The sequence below is a fragment of the Choloepus didactylus genome, chromosome X (assembly GCF_015220235.1).
Source record: "Choloepus didactylus isolate mChoDid1 chromosome X, mChoDid1.pri, whole genome shotgun sequence".
NCBI classification, from domain to species: domain Eukaryota; kingdom Metazoa; phylum Chordata; class Mammalia; order Pilosa; family Megalonychidae; genus Choloepus; species Choloepus didactylus.
The window spans coordinates 67288616-67308071 of NC_051334.1; the positions used below are offsets into that span (position 1 = coordinate 67288616).

At 39.7% G+C, this 19456-nt stretch overlaps 1 protein-coding gene across 4 annotated transcripts in view; it reads right to left on the reverse strand.

Annotated features, from left to right (window-relative positions):
* Positions 1-10899: 10899 nt before the first annotated feature.
* ZC4H2 (zinc finger C4H2-type containing) overlaps positions 10900-19456 on the reverse strand; it is a 39073-nt gene continuing 30516 nt past the window's right edge. Inside the window, exons 4-7 of one of the 4 annotated variants that reach the window (XR_005214626.1) lie at positions 19195-19357; positions 17963-18059; positions 12793-13832; positions 10900-11677 (exon numbers count right to left, since the gene is read on the reverse strand). Coding sequence is in view for 2 of the 4 variants with exons in the window: in XM_037822221.1 (XP_037678149.1) it covers positions 17946-18059; positions 19195-19357 (277 nt within the window). In the remaining 2 variants the exon portion in view is untranslated. Of the gene's footprint in view, positions 11678-12792; positions 13833-16565; positions 18060-19194; positions 19358-19456 lie in introns of those variants that run through there. The other 3 variants (XR_005214627.1, XM_037822221.1, XM_037822223.1) reach the window with 3 other exon arrangements.

Below are 19456 nucleotides of genomic sequence, written 5' to 3' on the forward strand. Positions count from 1 at the left end.
CTCTGCCATAACTACCCATTTTTTATTTTTTATTTTTTATTTTTATCCCAAGGAAAAAAGTAACATCACTAAGGGTCTGGGAGTCAGTTACAGATTCCCAGGGACTCTGGGAGCATTGACAAGCCTGGCCTCCACTTCCTATTCCTATGGAACAGTGACCACAATTACTGTAATCCATGACTTTTTCTCTGTTCCCTGATGAGCCTGAGAAGAAAGACTCTGGGCCTCAGTGTCTGGAATAAGCCTTCTCACTCAGACTAGGCATGGTTACCCCTCTCATCCTCCCCACAGGAGCCCTTTTACTCTCTTCTGAATTGACAGATAAAAACACTAGATCTGTTCCCTTCACACCATCTCCAACGCACTGCCCTAGTTCAAGACTCTTTTGTCAGTTGTTTGGACTGTTTCAATAGCCCCTCAAATGATCTCTGCTGCCCCAGTCACTCACTCTCATCCACCTTCCATGTTGCTATGAGAAAATCTTCTGAAATAAAGACCAACTCTTCTGCCCAAAATGAGTACTGCATATTTTTTGTTTCTGGGCCTTTACTTTTTGCTGTTCACTCAGCCTGAAAACTGCTTTCTTCCCTCCAGCACCACATGTCCAAATTTTTCCCAGCTTTCACACTGATCCCTCTAATTTCCCACTCTGCCTGCCCAAGCTGGAATTAAGCACTCCCTTTAAAAATTTCTGCAACATCCTTCTGGGTCATAACGGTATCATTCTCTACGTGGTAGAGCAAAGTGATTAAGAGCAAAGACTCTGAGGTTGGATAGACCTGAAACCAAATACTTGCCCTACTAATTAGTAGCAATGGGACTATGCAAGTTACTTAAGCAATTTGAGCCTCAGTTTCTCAAACACTGAAATTGGGAGGCTAATAGCAATTCTTGCCCTCAGAAAGCTTTTTTGAAGATTCCATTAGAAAATGCATGTAAAGTACTAGGCACAGTTCTTGGCACATTGCAAATGATCAATAAATGCCAGCTATTGTTCTTCTATTTGTTTAGAGCTCAGTGAAAGAACCTGGAGAAAGAGACAGATTTGTGGGGTATTGATAAAAAGGGGCTGTTGAAACCATGAGGGTGAATGAAATCTCTTAAGAGAAATTGTAAGGCAAAAGAGAAGAGAGCTGAGGAAGGCACCCCAAGGAATATAAACCTTTGATGATTAGGCAGAGGAACAAGAGTCCACAAAGGAGAATAAAAAAAAAGGGGGGTTATGCCAGAAGGAGGAATCTAAAAGAGTATTTCAAGAAGTTGGGAAGGGTCAACAGTGTGGGAAAAGTTAACAGTATTAGAGGTGGAAAACAAAAATCAAATAATGACAACTGAAGTCCATTTGCCAGCTAAATTTGGATGTCATTCAAGATCCCTATCAGAAGTTCTCCACAGATGGATGATTAGATGATCAGGATTCAGAGAGTAGATTGAAGTGATGGGGATGGAGATGAATGGGAAAGAGGAAGTGGAAAAACTGAATGGGAATGAGGAAGGGCATGGGCTATCTAGAAACCTAGCTACAAGTTAGGCACAAAGATAGACAGAGAGGGGGTAGGATCTTGAGGCAGATGGGAGAGACAGTGTCTAGGGAAAGGATTTTCTCTTTCTTTCTTCCTCACTTTTATTATTATTTCTTTATTAGAGAAGTTGAAGGCTTACAAAAAAATCTTACAGAAAATAGAGTTCCCATGTACCCCCACTATTATTAATATCTTGCATTAGTGTGGCACATTTGTTACAATTGATGAAATATTATTATAATGGTACTATTAACTATAGTCCATGGTTACATTAAGGCTCCCTGTTTGTACTGTACAGTCCTATGTTTTCTTTAATTTTTATTCTAGTAACAAATATACAACCTAAAATTTCCCTTTGTAACCCCAGTCAAATATATACTACAGTGCTGTTAATTACATTAACATGGTTCTACTACCCTCACTACTATTTATTACCAAAATTTTCCATCATGCAAAATAGAAACTGCACAATTTAAGCATTAACTCACCATTCCCTACCCCATGCCAGGAAATCAATGAATTTAGTTATTCTAATTATTTCATATCAATGAGATCATACAATATTTGTCCTTTTGTGTCTGGCCTATTTCACTTAACATGATGCTTCAAGGTTCATCCATGTTATATTATTTTTATGACTGAATAATATTCCATTGTATGTAAATACCAAAACTTGTTATCCTTACCATGGGTTGATGGACATAAGTTGATTCCATCTCTTGGCACTTGTGAATAATGCTCCTATGACCATTGTTGTGCAAATATCTGTTCAAGACCCTGCTTTCAATACTTTTGGGTATGTACCTAGATGTGGGATTAAGGGATCATAGAGTAATTCTAAACTTAACTATCTGATGAACAACCAAACTATCTTCCACAGCAGTGGCACCATTTTACATTCAAACAACAATGAATGAGTATTGCTATTTTTTGCATTCTCTCCAGCATTTGAAATTCTGTTTTCAAATAGCAGCCATTCTTCTTGGTGTGAAATGGTATCTCATTGTGGTTTTGATTCACATTTCCCTAATGGCTAATCATATCAAGCATCTTTTCATGTGCTTTTTGGCAATTTTTATATCTTCTTTAGAGAAATGTCTAGTCAAGTCTTTTGCCCATTTTTAAATAGGATTTTCTGTCTTTTTGTTGTTGAGTTATAATTCTCATTTATCGATTTTTCCTTTTGTTGTTTATGCTTTCAGTGTGAAGTCTAAGAAACAATTGTCTGACAAAAGGTCCTCAAGAGGTTTCACTATGTTTTCTTCTAAGAGTTTTCTAGCTCTGGTTTTTATATTTAGGTATTGGATCCAGTTTGAGTTGATTTTGTATATGGTGTGAGGGTAGGCGTCTACATTCATTCTTTTGCATATGAACAACCAGTGTTCAGAGCACCATTTGGTGAAGAGATTATTCTTTCCCAATTGAATGGACTTGGGCAGCCTTGTCAAAAATCAGTTAACCATAGATGTGTTTATTTTTGAACTCTCAAATAAATTCCATTGGTCTGTATGTCTGTCCTTGTGCAAGGACCATTCGATTTTTATTACAGTGGCTTTGTAATAAGCTTTAAGATTGGGAAGTGTGAGTCTTCCAATTTAGTTCTTCCTCTTCAGGATAGCTTTAGCTATTTGGGATGCCTTACCCTTCCATAAAAATTTGGTTTTCCATTTCTGCAAAGTAGCCTGTTGAAATTTAGATTGAGAATGCATTGAATCTGTAAATCATATTGGGTAGACTTGACATCTGTGCCAGTTTGAATGTATTGTGTCCCTCAAATGCTATTATCTTTGATGTAATCTTGTGTGGGCAGACGTTATCAGTGTTGATTAGATTGTAATTCTTTGAGTGTTTCCAGGGAGATGCGTCCCACCCAGCTGTGGGTGATGACTCTGATTGGATAATTTCCATGGAGGTGTTGCTCCACCCATTCGGGGTGGGCCTTGATCAGTGGAGCCATATAAATGAGCTGATGGGCAGAGGGAACTCAGTGCAGTGCAGCTGTGAGTGATGTTTTGAAGAGGAGCTACAGCCAAGAGGGACACTTTGAAGAAAGCACAGGAGCTGCAGATGAGAGACAGTTTGAAGATGGCCATTGAAAGCAGACTCTTGCTCCGGAGAAGCTGAGAGAGGACAAATATCCTAAGTGCAACTAAGAGTGACATTTTTGAGGAACTGCAGCCTAGAGAGGAATGTCCTGGGAGAAAGCCATTTTGAAACCAGAACTTTGGAGCAGACACCAGCCACGTGCCTTCCCAGCTAACAGAGGTTTCCTGGACACCATTGGCCATCCTCCAGTGAAGGTACCCGATTGCTGATGTGTTACCTTGGACACTTTATGGCCTAAGACTTTAACTGTGTAACCAAATAAATCCCCTTTTATGAAAGCCAGTCCATCTCTGGTGTTTTGCATTCTGGCAGCATTAGCAAACAAGAACAACATCTTAACAATACTTAGCTTGCAATCCATGAACAAGGAATGTCCTTCCATTTATTTAGGTCTTCTTTGATTTCTGTAGCAATACTTTGCAGCCTTGGTTAGATTTATTCCTAGATATGTGATCCTTTTAGTTGAGATTATGAATGGAATTTTTTCTTGATCTCCTCTTCAAATTGCTCATTACTGGCGTATAGAAACAAGACTGATTTTTGCCTATTGATCTTGTACCCCACTACATTGTTGAATTTCCTTACTAATTCCAGTAGCTTCATTGTGGATTTTTCAGGATTTTCTGCATATAGGATTTTCCCACCTGCAAATGGGGAGAGTTTTACTTAATCCTTTCCAACATGGATGCCTTTTATTTCTTTCTCTTGCCTAATTACTCTGGTTAGAGCTTCCAGTACAATGCTGAATAACAGTGGTATCAGTGGGCATTCTTGCCTTGCTCTTGATTTTAGGGGGAAAGATTTTAGACTTTCACCACTGAGTATAATGTTAGCAGTGGGTTATTTATAAATGCCCATAATACTGAGTAAGTTTCCTTCTATTCCTAGTTTTCTAAATATATTTATCAAGAAGGGCTGCCAAATTGTGCCAAATGTCTTTTCTTCATCAATTGGGACAATAGTGGATTTTTTTCCTTCATTCTGTTAATATAGTGCATCACATTAATTGATTTGTTAATCTGAACCACCCTTGTATGCCTGGGATAAATCATTACTTGATTATGGTGTATAATTCTTTTTTAAAAAAATTTATTAGAGAAATTGTGGGTTAACAGAACAATCTTGCATAAAATACAAGATTCCCATACACCACCCCACCAACATTGGTATGGAACATTTGTTACAACTGATGATAGCACTTTTTAAATAATTGTACTATTTTTAACAGCAATTTTATTGAGATATATTCACATATCATACAATACATCCAAAGTGTACAATCAATAGCTTTTTAGCATAATCAGAGTTGTGCATTCATCACCACAATCAGTCCTAGAATATTTTCATTACTCCAATAAAAAACCCATGTCCCTTAGCAGTCACCTCTCAATCTATCCTTCCCAAGGCCTACAAAACTACTAATCTATTTCAGTCCCTATACATTTATTTATATTTACATTTTATGTAAATTTAATCATAAATAGGTAGCATTTTAGGTCTGGTTTCTTTCACCTAGCATATTTTTTAATTTGTATTTTTTTCTTAGAGAAGTTGTGGATTTTCAGAAAAGTCATGTAAAAAATACAATGTCCCAAATACCCCCTTATTGTTGACACTTTGCATTAGTGTGGTACCTTTGTTACAATTGATAAAGGAATATTGAAATAATACTATTAACTATAGTCCAAAATTTACATTAGATGTATTTTTCCCATATACCACCCTATTAATAACACCTTATAAAAGTGTCATACATTTCTGACTACTCATGAAAGAGCATACTTATACTTGTACTATTACCCCCAGTCCATAATTCACAACAGGATGTGCTTTGGGTGTAAAATCTAAGTCTATTGTGCCTATCACAATATATTTAAGATGCTTCTCAACATTACCCTCTGAAAGTTTTATAGTCTTGGTTCTTATATTTAGGTCTTTGATTTATTTTGAGTTAATTTTGGGAAATGGTGTGAGATAGGGTTCCTCTTTCATTCTTTGCTTATGGATATCAAGTTCTCCCAACACCACTTGTTAAAGAGACTGTTCTTGCCAGTAGTGTGGACTTGGCAGCCTTGTCAAAAATCAATTGGCTATAGATATGAGGGCCTATTTCTGAACTCTCAATTCAATTCCATTGGTCAATATATATAGGTGAGTACCAGGCTGTTTTGAATAGTGTAGCTTTGCAATATGCATTAAAGTCAGGATGTGTGAGTCCTCCAAATTTGTTCCTCATTTTCAAGATGTTTTTGGCTATTCAGGGACACTTATTCTTCAAAAAAATTATGATAATTGGCTTTTCCATTTCCGCAAAGTAGGCTTTGGGAATTTTGATTGGGATTGTGTTGAATCTGTAAATCAATTTGAGTAGAACTGACATCTTAATGATACTTAGCTTCCAATCCATGAACGTAGAACGTCCTTCCATTTATTTAGTTCTTCTTTGATTTCTTTAGTAAAGTTGTGTAGTTTTCTGTGTAAAAGTCCTTCACGTCCTTGGTTAAATTTATTCCTAGGTATTTGATTCTTTTAGTTGCTATTTCCTCCTCAGATTTCTCATTATTAGTGTATAGAAACTACTGATTTCTGTGTGTCGATCTTGTATCCTGCCACTTTGCTGAACTTGTTTATTAGCTCTAGTATCATTGTTGTAGATTTTTCAGGACTTTCTATGTATAGGATCATGTCGTCTGCAAATAGAGAAAGTTTTACTTCTTCCCCTTCCAAGTTGGATGCCTTTTATTTCTATTTCTTGTCTAAGTGCTCTGGCCAGAACTTCAAGAACAGTGTTGAATAATAGTGGTGACAGTGGGTATCCTTGTCATTTTCCTGATCTTAGAGGGAAAGCTTTTAGTCTGTCACCATTAAGTACAGATGTTTGATGTGGGTTTTTTATATATGCCCTTTATCATGTTGAGGAAGTTTCTTTCTATTCCTAATTTTTTAAGTGTTTCTATGAAGAAAGGATGTTGGATTCTGTGCAATGCCTTCTCTGTCAATCAAGATGATCATGTGCTTCTTTTTTCCTCTTTGTTTTCTTAATGTGGTGTCATACACTAATTAATTTTCTTTTGTTGAACTACCCTTGCATACCTGGGATAATTATTTAAATATGCTGTTGGATTTGATTTGCAAGTTTTTTTTTGAGGATTTTTGCATCTATATTCATAAGAGAAATTGGTCTGTAATTTTCTTTTTTAATTCAATAAAATTTAATAAAACTTTGTTGACAGGCTTCCAGAGCAAAATTCAGTTCTAGGATCTGGAAGGAAGGGAAGGCAGGACAGAGGCCATTTCTCTCTGTCCTGAAGGACCATTACTGGGTGGGGAGGATTTGCCATTTTATCTAAGTTGTCTAATTTATTGCCATACAATACTTCGTTTATAGTATCCTCTTATGACCCTTTTTTTTTTCTGTGATGTCAGTAGTAACATCCCTCCTGTCATTTCATATTTTATTTGCATTTTCTTTCTTTCTTTCTCTTTCTTTCTTTCTTTCTTTCTTTCTTTCTTTCTTTCTTTCTTCTTTGTTTCTTTCTTTCTTTCTCACTCTAAGGGTTTGGTAATTTTATAGATCTTCTGGGAGAAACAATGTTGGTTCTGTTACTTCTCTCTATTTTTTTTTCTAATTCTCAATTTCATTTATTTCTGCTCTAGTCTTTGTTATTTCTTTCCTTCTGCTTGCTTTGTAGTTTGCTGTTGTTTTCCTAGTTCCTCCAAGTGTGCAGTTTGATAACTGATTTTAGCTCTTTTATCATCTTTAATGTAAGCATTTCAGGTTATAAATTTCCCTCTCAGCACTGCCTTTGCTGCATCCCATAAGTTTTGATATGTTGTGTTCTTGTTTTCATTCATCTCAGGATAATTACTCATTTCCATTGCGATTTCTTCTTTGACCCACTGATTGTTTTAGAGTGTGTTGTTGCATCTCCATATATTTGTAAATTTTACAGTTCTCTGACTGTTCTTGATTTCCAGCTTCATTACATTATGATCAGAGAAAGTGCTTTGTATAATCTCAATCTTTTTAAATTTATTGAGATTTGTTTTGTGACCCAACATGAGGTATAACCTTAAGAACAATCCATACACACTTGAGAAGAATGTATATCCTGCTGTTTGGGGGTGCAATGTTCTGTATATGTCTGTTAGGTCTAGTTCATAGTTCATATTATTCCAGATCTGTTTCCTTATTGATCTTCTGTCTACATATTGATGAGAGTGGTGTATTGAAGTTTCCAACTATTATTGTAGAGAGGTCTACTTCTTCCTTCAGTTTTGCCAGTGTTTTCCTAATGTATTTTGGAGCACTATGTTTAGTTTAGGTGCATAAATATTTATGACTGTTACATTTTCTTGGGTAATTCCCCTTTTATTAATATAGTGTCCTTCTTTGTCTCTTATAAAAGTTTTGAATATGAAGTCTATTTTGACAAATATTAGTATAGCTACCCCAGCTCTTGTTTTTTTTCTTTCTTTTACTATTTGCATGGAATATCTTTTTCCAACATTTCACTTTCAACCTATTTGAGTCTTTGAGTCTAAGGTGAGTCACTTGTAAATAGCATATATTTAATCATTTTTTAAATCCATTCTGCCAATCTTTGTCTTTTGATTAGGGAGTTTAATCCATGAACATTCAATGTTATTACTATAAATGCAGTACTTACTTCAGCCATTTTATCCATTGGTTTTTATATGTCATATATTATTTTTGCCTCTTTTATCCTTTCAGTTACCCTTAGTGATAATCTTCATTTCTACACTCTCCTCCAAGACTTTCTCTCCTGTCTTTTCCTTTCAGCCTGCAGAACTCCCTTTAGCAGTTGAACTGTTCATCTTGATGAACTCTCTCTGTTTCTTTTATCTGTGACTATTTTAAGCTCTCCCTTGTTTTTGAAGGAGTTTCACTGAATAAAAAATTTGGGCTGGCAGTTTTCCTCTTTCTGTACCTTAAATATATCATACCATTGCCCTCTCACCTCCATAGATTCTGATGAGAAATCAGCACTTAGTCTTATTTAGGATCTAATAAGATGTTGAATTGCTTTTCTTTTGCTGCTTTCAGAATTCTCTTTATCTTTGGCATTTGATATTCTGATTAATGTGTCTCAGAGTAGTCTGTTAGGATTTATTCTGCTTGGAGCATGTTACACTTCTTGTAAATGTATATTTATATCTTTCATAAGAGATGGGAAATTTTCTGCCATTATTTCCTCAAATATTCTTTCTGTCCCTTATCCCTTCTCTTCTTCTGGGACACCCATGGTGGGTATGTTTGTGCACTTCATGCTATCATTCTAATCCCTGAGACACTTTCAATTATTTCCATTCTTTTCTCTATCAATTCTGGGAATGTCTTAATCTCTCATTTTTACAAGAAAATCATTACTGGATATAAAATTCTTGTTTGGAATTTGTTTTCTCTCAACACCTTAAGCATTTCAACCCAGTGCCTTCTTGCCTCCATATTTTCTGATGAGAAATCAGAACTTACTCTTATTGGGACTCCCTTGTAGTTTACACGTTGCTTTTCTCTTGCAGCTTTACCATCCTTTGCATTTGACAGTTTGACTACTGTGTTCCTGGGTGTATTTCTCTTCAAGGTTACCCTGTCTGATGTTTGTTGAGTTTCTTGCATGTGCATATTCACATCTTTTGCAAAGTTTGGCAAGATTTCTGTCATTATTTCCTTTAATATTCCTTCTACCCCTTTCTCTCTTTCTTCTCTTTCTGGGACTCCCATTTTGTGTACATTTATATACTTGATAGTGTCCCACAGATCTCTTGGGCTACTTTCACTTTTTCTAATTCTTTTTATTTCTGCTCCTCCTCAGCTGATTCATTTCAACTGCCTTTTCTTTGAGTTCACTGATTTTTTTCTGCCAGCTCCAATCTGCTGCTGAAACTGTCTAGGGAATTTTCATTTCAGTTTTACTGGTCTTCAACTCCAGTAGTTCTCTTTCCTTTTAAAATTTCTCTCTCTTTATTGAGATTCTCCTATTGTTCATTGTTTTCCTGATATCCTTTAGTTCTTTCTCTGTATTTTCCTTCATCTCCTTGAGCATACTGAGGATCACATTTTTAAAAGTCTTTGTCTGGTATGTTCAAAGTTTGGTCCTCTTTGTTGATGCTTTCTTGTTCCTTTGGGTGGGCCATCATTTCTTGTTTCTTTGTTTGCTTTGTAATCTTTTATTGCACACTGTAAATTTTAATATTTTAAAGTATTAACTCTGGGATTTAGTCCCTGAGCTGTTTCTTAAGTTTGTATCCAGCTAGTGATATGACAGAGACTTCCTTGAGTGCCAGGTGCTAACAAAAACAATCAAAGCAAAGATATTTATCTTTTACAATCTTTTCAATTTGGCTCTGCTTTGGTTGGTTGTTTTCTTCAGAGCTGACGCCTCTTATCAAGAAGATCAGCCTGAGGCAAATGCCTCAGGGCCCTCTCTGTCTTATCTGAGCCTGAGTGGAGCCATAAAGCCTGCTTTTCTTTGGCTTGTGCTTGCTCATGGTATTAGGAATTCCTCCTTTTTACAGTGTACAGTTCAAATGACTCATGTACTCCTTTTGAAATAGACTTTCACGACCTCCTGGGCACTCTTTTGTATGTCTTTATGCAGGTAGTACTTTGTCCCAGGTCTCTTTGACTAAATTGTTTCTTATACTGGTTTAGCTGTTTGTAGGCTGCTTCTCTGCTTTCGCGGCAAATTCTGGGAGGGTAAGTTAAGTTTTCTGGGTACCTAATAGATTGGCACTGACATTCAGGCATTCCAGTATATCCATAGGGGTTATTCTGCTCCCTCTAGAACAGGGCCAAGACCCATAATGAGAACACAGGCAGGTTCCACACTGCGCTGGGGAGGGGTTGGGGGAGGGACTACCATTTTTCAAGCTGCATTTTCTTGATTTGGCACTTATCCAGTTACTACAATCCTCTACCTGTTTTCTGGAGTTTTGAGTAAGATGGCCCTGCCAGTTTTTGCTAGTTGTTCAAAGATTCTGTGGTGGGAGGGCACCCTGGAGCATCTTACACTGCCATCTTGGTTTACCAGAATCTCCTCTTTTTTATTTTTAAAGATGAAAACTAATTGATCTTGTACATAGTGGAAAGTATCCAGGGTAGAAGGAGGGGTGAAGAAGAGAATAATGACTACTGGTAGAGTAAGGAGGGCTGAGGAAGCAGGAAATGGTGTTTTCAGAACTAAGGTAGAGGGTCTGACTTTGGCTGGTCCAGAGACCAGAGTAAAAGTAGGTGTGTATGTAGGGAAGTATGTCTCATTCATCTTTGAATCTCCAGAGTTCAGCAGGGGTGGGGTGGGGGTCCCTTGGCATGTAGCAGGCCTCTAGGAAATGTCAGAGTGAAGAAGACTAAGGAGAGTTTAGGGAATACTAGCTACAGGGGAAGGGAAATTTTTTTTAAAGTGAATTCCCTAATGCAAAAAGGATAAAGTCTGAAATTGGGGCTGCAGAAAGAGGGAGTTAAGGGGATAACAAGCCAGAGAGTAGACAGGTATGTGTGTATGTGTGTACACACATGGCAAACTTAGCAATGCAATGGAATAACTTTCACTACAAGCTGGCAACCTGTAATTAAATTGAATTAAGGCTAATTCTGCCTCTCCTGAAAAGGCATCTCTTTCTAATCATTAACTAGCACCGAGACAGATTGAAGGAAGCAAGCCTGCAGGGCTGGGCAATTAAGGGTGCCCCCTCCCATCTGCTGCCCATCCTTCTCCCCACTTACAGCCTAGTTTAAGTGAAATCTGCTTAGAGTAAGGGGGAGGGGTAAAATGACATTTACTGGTTCTCACTTGCCTATATCCAGCCCCAATTAATTCCTCAGACTGCCAGCCAGATGAGAAACTATTGGAGCAAGGGAGATTGTTTGGGAAAGCTTCTGAAAGGCTGTTCTCAGTCTCAGCAGTCCAGCACCTCCTGGTGGAGGACTATCTAGGTAGTTGGAGATGCAGGCTGTATTCTCTGGTAGCTCAGTTCTCAGTGTGGAAGTGAAGGCAGAGAAGCAGAGAAATCACCAAAACATGTGACTGCCAAGAGGGCAAAGGCTAGTTCAGACCATGGGTAGGAAGGAGTTAACCCCACCCAGTGGCTTCCTATCAAAATTGTAATTGTTTTTGCCTCTGCCTTGATTTCTCTCTTCCCCTTATTTACTCTAATCTCAAGCAAGATAAGATTCACATCTAAGTCTTAAAACTCCAAGTCTAGAGGAAGGAAATGAAATGTTATTGATGGCCTACAGGCAAATTGTTCTAGGCAATTTTGTGGTATGGTAGAGTCAAACAGACCCAAATTTGAAGTCATTTGACCTTTCTCAGCCATCTCTCTTCTCTAAGATGATGACACCCAGTATTAGAAAGATTTGATTTGTTTATTTGTTTATCAAGCATTCAAATAGTGTTCCCTGTGTACATGTTATAAATTTTAACACATTTAGTCCTCATTTAACAATCTAATGGGGTAAGTACTATTATCTCCATTTTACAGATGGGGTATTGAGTCTTGAGGAAGTTAATGAATTCACCCAAAGTAACACAGTTAACAAATGGCAGAGCTAAGATTTGAATCCAGACTCTGGTTTTAGGATCCATGCTCTTGGCCACTATGCTATGCTACCTCCTATGCATGATAAAGTATGTGAAAGCACTTAGCACAGTGTTTGTCACATTATAAGCACCCAATAAATGGTGATCCTCCCCTTCATAGTTTTTATAAATTTCACACAACCAATATTACCTCCATTTTACAGATAAGGAAACTGGGGATTGGAGAAGTCTGATGACTTATTCAAGAATGCACTGCTAGTAAATAGAGGACCTGGTATTTGAATCCAGGAACAACTGACTCTTGGATCAGTGTCATTTCCCTGAACTGTGCAGTACAGAAACCACTGAAGTGTACATGGCCTAGACCTCCAACGGGGAGCGCTTGTTTAAGGACGGTCTTCACTTCCCAGCCCCAAACAGAAGAGAATGTGATGGAAAGAGGGCCTTCTACCCAGTTCCCAGTAGGGCCCTGTGTCTTTTACAATCATTAAACATACTAAACGGCTGATGGCAGTAAAGCCTCAGTCTCCTCAAGCTTTAGGAAGGAAGCTGTTAATTTCAGCTATCAGTTGAGGCCCTACATAGGAGCAAATGCTTACCTGATGTACCCTCTGGACCTTTTGCAGGCTTCAAATGCTCAGTAAGCCTTCATCATCATCATCATCATCATCATCATCATCATCATCATCATCATCATCATCATTTTTGGCTTCTCAGGAAGCCAGTCATCATCATCATCTTCTTCCTCGAAGCAACCATTTATTGAATGCTTGTCAGGTGTTGTTATAGGCACTTTACATGTATTAGCTCATTTAACCCTTCTAACAATGCTATGAGGAAAGGACAATTATTATTCCTGCCTCACAAGTGAGAAAAGGGAAGCCTAGAGAGGTTAAGTAACTAACCCCAGGGCATAGGTCCCTGAGTTAGCAGGCTTCCTAGACTTCACTTTGGGAGATGTTGATCATTGCAAAGATGCTGACAGTTGCTATGGGAAAGCTGAGGGCATAACAGTAACAGAGAACTGGACTTCAAGATCAGAACTACTAAAATCACCTGCCCTTCCCTTTTGGAGTGAGATCCCACCCTCAGTGTAAGCATCAGAAACCACTGGCAAAAAGGAGGTATACTACTCAACCCCATTGTGTCAAGCATTTAAAGAGAGCCCCAGATTGGTGATCCCCAGACTGGAAGGCCTAAGTTCTAGTCATGGCTTTGCTCTTGACTTCCTATGTGACCTTGGACAAGTCAGTTCCCCTGTTTGGGCCTCATTTGTAAAATGGGGGTAATAAAGCATGCTCTATCAACAGTGGAGGTTATTGTGAGCATCAAATTAATGTTGAAGAAGGTGCTTTAAGTGTAAAGCATTTCGCCAATATAAAGAATAACTCTTCTTACTCTCCTCCTTCTTCTCTATCTCCCCCAACCTCTTACCTCCTTCTTTCACTCTATTTTTGTTATTTCCCTTCCCTTCTTTATTCTCCCTTAACCATGTCTCAGGCTTACCTGAAGCACTGTACTTGGGTAGAAAAAACACAGGGTTAAAAGGCAGACAGATCTGGGTTTGACTCATGGCTTTGCCCCTTCCTAGTTATTTGTTGGCAATTACTTTACCCTCTTTGAGCCTCAGTTTTCTCATCTGTAAAAATGGACACATATAACAAATTCCTTACAAGATTGTTGCTAGACGGTGTGGTAGATTGTCTGCAAATATGGCCACTAACAATTCTCCTATGCAGCTCCTCTCATCAAGAGGTTGAGTCTATTTCCTCATTCCTTGAATCTGCTTTGGCCAACAGAGTGCAGCAAAAGTGATACTGAGAGAGAAAGCCACAGAAAATAAGAAGCTGAAATCAATGAAAGCCGGAAGAGAACAGAGAGGCCAGGAGAGGCTGCCCTGTGCTTTGCCATATGACAAGCTAAGGACCAAGAATTGCCAGCAGCCAGCGTCAGAACATCACAAACATAGAACACTGTCCATAGAAAGGACAAACATAGAACACTGAAGAGAGAGTCCTGAAAAGGAAGAAGACAGGCAATACCTTCCAGGGGAAAAGAGCAACTGAGGAGAGGAAAATGTCAACTTATTGGCTGAATAACTCTAACTAGATGAAGCTGAAGCTGTTAAAGTTCACTTATGCTATGGATAAAAAAAAGTGCTGCTGTATAACTTCTTGTCTTATACCACAAAAGGCCTCATAACTTTCATTTTTGACCCTCTTGGAAACTAGCTGCCGGGTAAAAAGTCTGACTACTGTACAGGAGAGGCCAAATGGAGAAAGACAGTTCTTGGAGGATGAAAGACTACAAAGGTGGTAGGGGGCAGCCAGCTCATAGCTGTTCCAGCCACCCCAGCTGAGGTGCCAGATGTGAAAGTACAACCATTTTGGATCCTCCAACCCCAGCCAAACTCTCCGAGGCAACACCACATGGAGCAGAAATGAGCCATTCCCAGGGAATTCTGCTAGAGTTGCAGAATAATGAGCAAACAAACGGTTGTTTAAGCCACTAAGTTTTGGGGTGGTTTGTTTCACAGCAACAGATAACTGAAACATTAAGACTAAATAAGAAAGTAGCACCCCACCCAGTGATTATTCCTTCCCATTCAGCAACGGCCCTAACTTACCTGGTTGGTGGTTGTTCGGAAACCAAGACCCGTTACCTTGACTATAACAGAACTGACAGATCTGACCTCCATTGCGCCAAGGATGCAGAGCAATGATCACTCCTCCCATCCTCTACAGGGACTAGCTGTGTCCTAGACAGGTTAAAGGGTGAGGGTACCCGAGGTTACAGAGTTGAGTGCCTTCTTTTCCCAGAGTAAGCCTGGCCCACCTCAAAAGCAAGCTTGTGGCTGAACAAAACCTGGAGATATGGACTAATGCTGGGCAAGACAAATAGTATTTCTTTTGACTGGCTATCCAATCTGCCTGATCCCAGATGCACAGGAATTAATACTTATTGAATGCTTCCTATGTGCCCAGCACTGTTCACAAAAGCCCCATGAAATAGGTACTATTAATTTCATTTTCCTGTCAGTGTTCTCTAGGAAAACAAAACCAACAGGAGATATCTGTAAATATGAGATTTTATAAAAGTGTCTCATATGACTATAGATATGCATGAGTCCAAATTCTGTAGGGCAGGATGCATGAGTCCAAATTACTTAGGGCAGGGTCGCAAGCTGGCAACTCTGATGAAGGTCTTCAATGAACTTCCCAGGATAGGCTTGCTGACTGAGGAAGAAATGAAAGTCCTCTCTTCTCCCTTAAAAGTCTTCAACTGATTGAATTAATCCAACTGATCTATTCTCTCATTGTGAAAACACTCCCTTAGTTGATTGTAGATGTAATCAGCCACAAATGCAATCAATTGACTCATGATTTAATAGATCAGTCTTCTGGTTTATTAACCAGCCATGAAATGTCCTTGCAGTAATGATTAAGTCAGTGTTTTCTTGACCAGACAACTGGGTACCATCACCTGGCCAAGTTGACACATGAACACAACCATCACAGACACTGAGGCAAAGACAGGTTTTTGTTGAACACTGGGTTCTCTGGGAAGCACTGGAACAGTTTAGTGTACAGGTTATTAATTAGGGAGTGCCCTTGGGATCAACACCCATGGAGGGGAAGAGAAAGAAAGGGAAAGGAGTGAGGCAGGATTGGACAGAGGGTGACTTTAAGATGCAATGTAGTCTCAATGGAAACTTCAGCTCCCCATATGGGGAGCTCTGTAGCTGGGATGGATCTTCAGAGTTGTTCATTATTGGTGATAGGGGCCAAGTCTTTATGTCCCTAAATCAATCAGTCATTGGATTCTTAGTATCTGGTTTTTAGTCCATAGTTATTTCAACCACCCCTAACCACTATCAAACCACTGCAAAAGGGAGAAAGGGTTGAAGAAAAAAAAAGATCAGGAAAGGAATGTAGAAAATAAAATTGACTCTGGAATCAGACAAGTCTGGGTTCAAATCTTGAAACTTCCTATTACTATCTGTTTAACTTTGGACAAGTTACCTCTCTTCTCTGAGCTTCAGTTTTCCTCCAAGAACTCTCTTTCTCCATTTGGCCTCTCCTGTACAGTAGTCAGGCAATAATAATACTTAGCTTGTAAGATTATTTTGAAAATCAAATACAATCATTTATATAAAGCACCCTGCATAGGGACCTGGCACAGAATAGAGGATGGAATAAATGAGAATTATTATAAATATTGGATACATTATTGTGTCGTAGTGTGCCTGTGGTTTCCTCATTTGTAGGGTGTTGTAAATAAGAATGAAGAGCTACCCAGAAGGTTAGCTACCAGGGTTAAATTGCATTACATCTTTTGTATTATTTGGTACACAATAGGCATTCAGTCAGCATATATTCCAATGAGCAAATGTTTATTTAAAAGGACTTGTACAGACATAACATACTTACTTTCAAAAAGCAGAGGAACCTTTTATATTATGAACTCACAGACACTGTGGCAACTTAACACTACAGTGGAGGAAGGAAAGAAAAAATAATCTTCTCCATCCCCAGCCTGGGACGGACACCTGGTGCTAAAGCATTTAAAAGTCAGCAAGGCCCTGAAAGTCTGCAAGTTACTTGTCTAGAGTCCTGGCTTTAATGGAAGGACTTGGGGCTATGGGGCTATTGGGGCTTGGGGAGCCCAGTGCCTTTTCTTTTGCAAGGGGAGGCACAGCCCCAAGGCCACCTGCACAATCCACAGGAAAGGGGTAGCCAACAGCCATCCTGAACTGAGGCTGCCTTAGAGAGGAGGGCAGACCCAAGGGAATGAGAGATGAACAGTGGGAAAGTCCCATCCACCTGTATGTGTAAAGTGATTGGCATTTACTTGAATCCCAACCCACTCCTCTCCGTGTTGTGATATACCATTAAGCAGGTTCCTGAATAACGGTTTTGAACAAAAGCAATACAGATATCAATTTGGAGCCCCTGTCAGTCTAAGGCAGTCCTATAGCACAGCCCACGGCCCCAGTGACTGCTGAGTTTGGCAAGGTTTGTGGAGTGGGTCTGGTTCCCTGATTTCACTGTAGAGAACTTCTACTACTGATTTGCAAAGACTGGAGGTATGGGTGGAAAGCCCCATAAATCCCAGGATCCCCCAAAACACAGCCCAGTGCCTGAGAACTTTAGTATATCTGGGTGACAGAAGGAGGGCGGAAGTGGAGAAGGCAGAGCTGGAGAATAACATCCAGGCCTCCCAAATGAATATGAAAAGGAGGGCTTGTACAAGCTACCTCTGGGCCTTGAGAGTGAGGCAAGGGTAGGGGTAGGGGAAATGTACGCACCAAGCCTGTTGGGAAGTCCAGCAAGAAGGCTGGTGTCCCTTCAGAGCCTAAGGTAAATGTACAGAGAGGGGGCACACTGGGGCCTCCCCCAGTCCCCAAATTCCACAGCTCCTTAGGCCCCAGGCCTCAGGCACAAAAGACAGAATCACATCTGGGCCTTCTGCCACTCCCTCAGCTCCAAACAAGGGCAGGGATTGAGATAAGGTTGGGAGAGAAGGGATCATCAGACACTGCCATTAGCACCTGAAGCACATCTCTTTTTTTAAACCAGAAATCCCAGGAGCAGAAAGAAATAAGAACAAAATAAGAGAGGGGTTGTGCTTCTATCACATTAAATAGGAGATTTGGTGGGGGTGGGGAAGGGTTGTTTCACATAAGGACATCAATCACTCTGGCCAAGAGAAGGAGTTATGAGCAGCAGAGCTCCATGTGCTCTCCCTCTCTTCATTCATCCTGCTTACGTTTTGGCTTTTTGGGGTTCCGGGACCGGCTCTTGGCTTTGCACAGAGGGCATATGGGTGCATTTCGGTGAATTTGCTGGTGACATGACAAGCACGCCTGGAGGGGGGCACAGGACAAAGAGTTAGTGGTCACATACTTCTAGGCCATGGCTCAACCTTCTGATCCCCAGGGGCCCAGAAAGTAATTGTGATTTCCCAACAGGAGGGAGCAGTAATCAGTGAGTGAGATCTAAGGAGGGATATCTTTGTTCTTGGGGACCATAGAAAAAGGGAGTGAGGGATGTAGCCTAGATCAGAGACTGGTTTTAAGAAAAAACCCCAAAATTTGCAAATAAGGCAAATGAGGACTACATTGCATTGAGTGTTATACTGGAGCATTGTCTAACAGGCCCACCCAAGGATTATTTCTCTAGGACAGGGGTCAGCAAATTTTTTCTGTAAAGGGCAAGATAGCAAATATTTTAGGCTTTGCAGGCCATATGGTCTCTGTCACAATTACTAAACTCTCCCTGTTGTATGTGAAGAAATAAAAGCTGTTGACAATATGTAAATAAATGGGCATGGAAGTGGACCAATAAAGTTTTATTTACAAAATCAGGCAGCAGGTCAGACTTGGCCTACAGGCTGTAGTTTGCCAACCCCAGCTCTTGGACAATGTACCTTTGTTTGACTATTTACTTTTGATTAGGGACCAGATTCTGTGATAACATTATATGTTAACTAGACTGATAAGCTGTAAAAAGGGTTTTTGCTAAGTATAGATGCAAGTCATTTCTGTTGAGAAGAAAAGATAACCACAAAGGTTATGGTTTTATTGTACTTTAGGACAGTTCTGTATTCAACTTTTGCAAACTAATTTTGACATTCCTTTCCTTTCCTGGTTATATAAATATCTGTTCCTCACATGCTCTTGGAACCAGCTTTGTAATCCTGCTGGTTCTCTCATTAGTTACATGCTAACTATATATTTGTATAAGAGTCATGTTTCTTACTTTTTGAAAATTATACTTTAGCAAGGGTTGCCAATCTCCCTGCATTCTTCCTCCCCTGGGGTGGGCCAACAAAACCTGTTGGCCCACCACAGCACATACATGCCACCCCTTCCCATGTGTCCTAAGGGAAAGCTGTTTTAGGAAGGCCTAAAATAAGAAAGTTCAAGTCATCAGGCAGTTTCCCATGGGCCTGCCTGAGGATACCTTGCTTCCTTCACATCCCTTACCCAGTTCACTCACCTTCATAGGTGGTGGCTGTTGTCTGAAGGTGGCTGTCTGCCTTGTGTCCTGCTTTCTAGCCACTTGAAGTTGTTGGGCTGCAGCTGCTGCAGCGGCCAAGGACTCAGGGATCGGGGGTTCCTGAGGCTCTGTCTGCCACTCTGCTTTCTGCTTCTCAAAGTAACTTTGGAGATAAAAGACATTGGCTAGGTCATTGTGAAAGCAAGGAGAACCTTGCCCCTCTTAAGGATTCCATGCCACAGAACCAAGGATTGGGCTATGG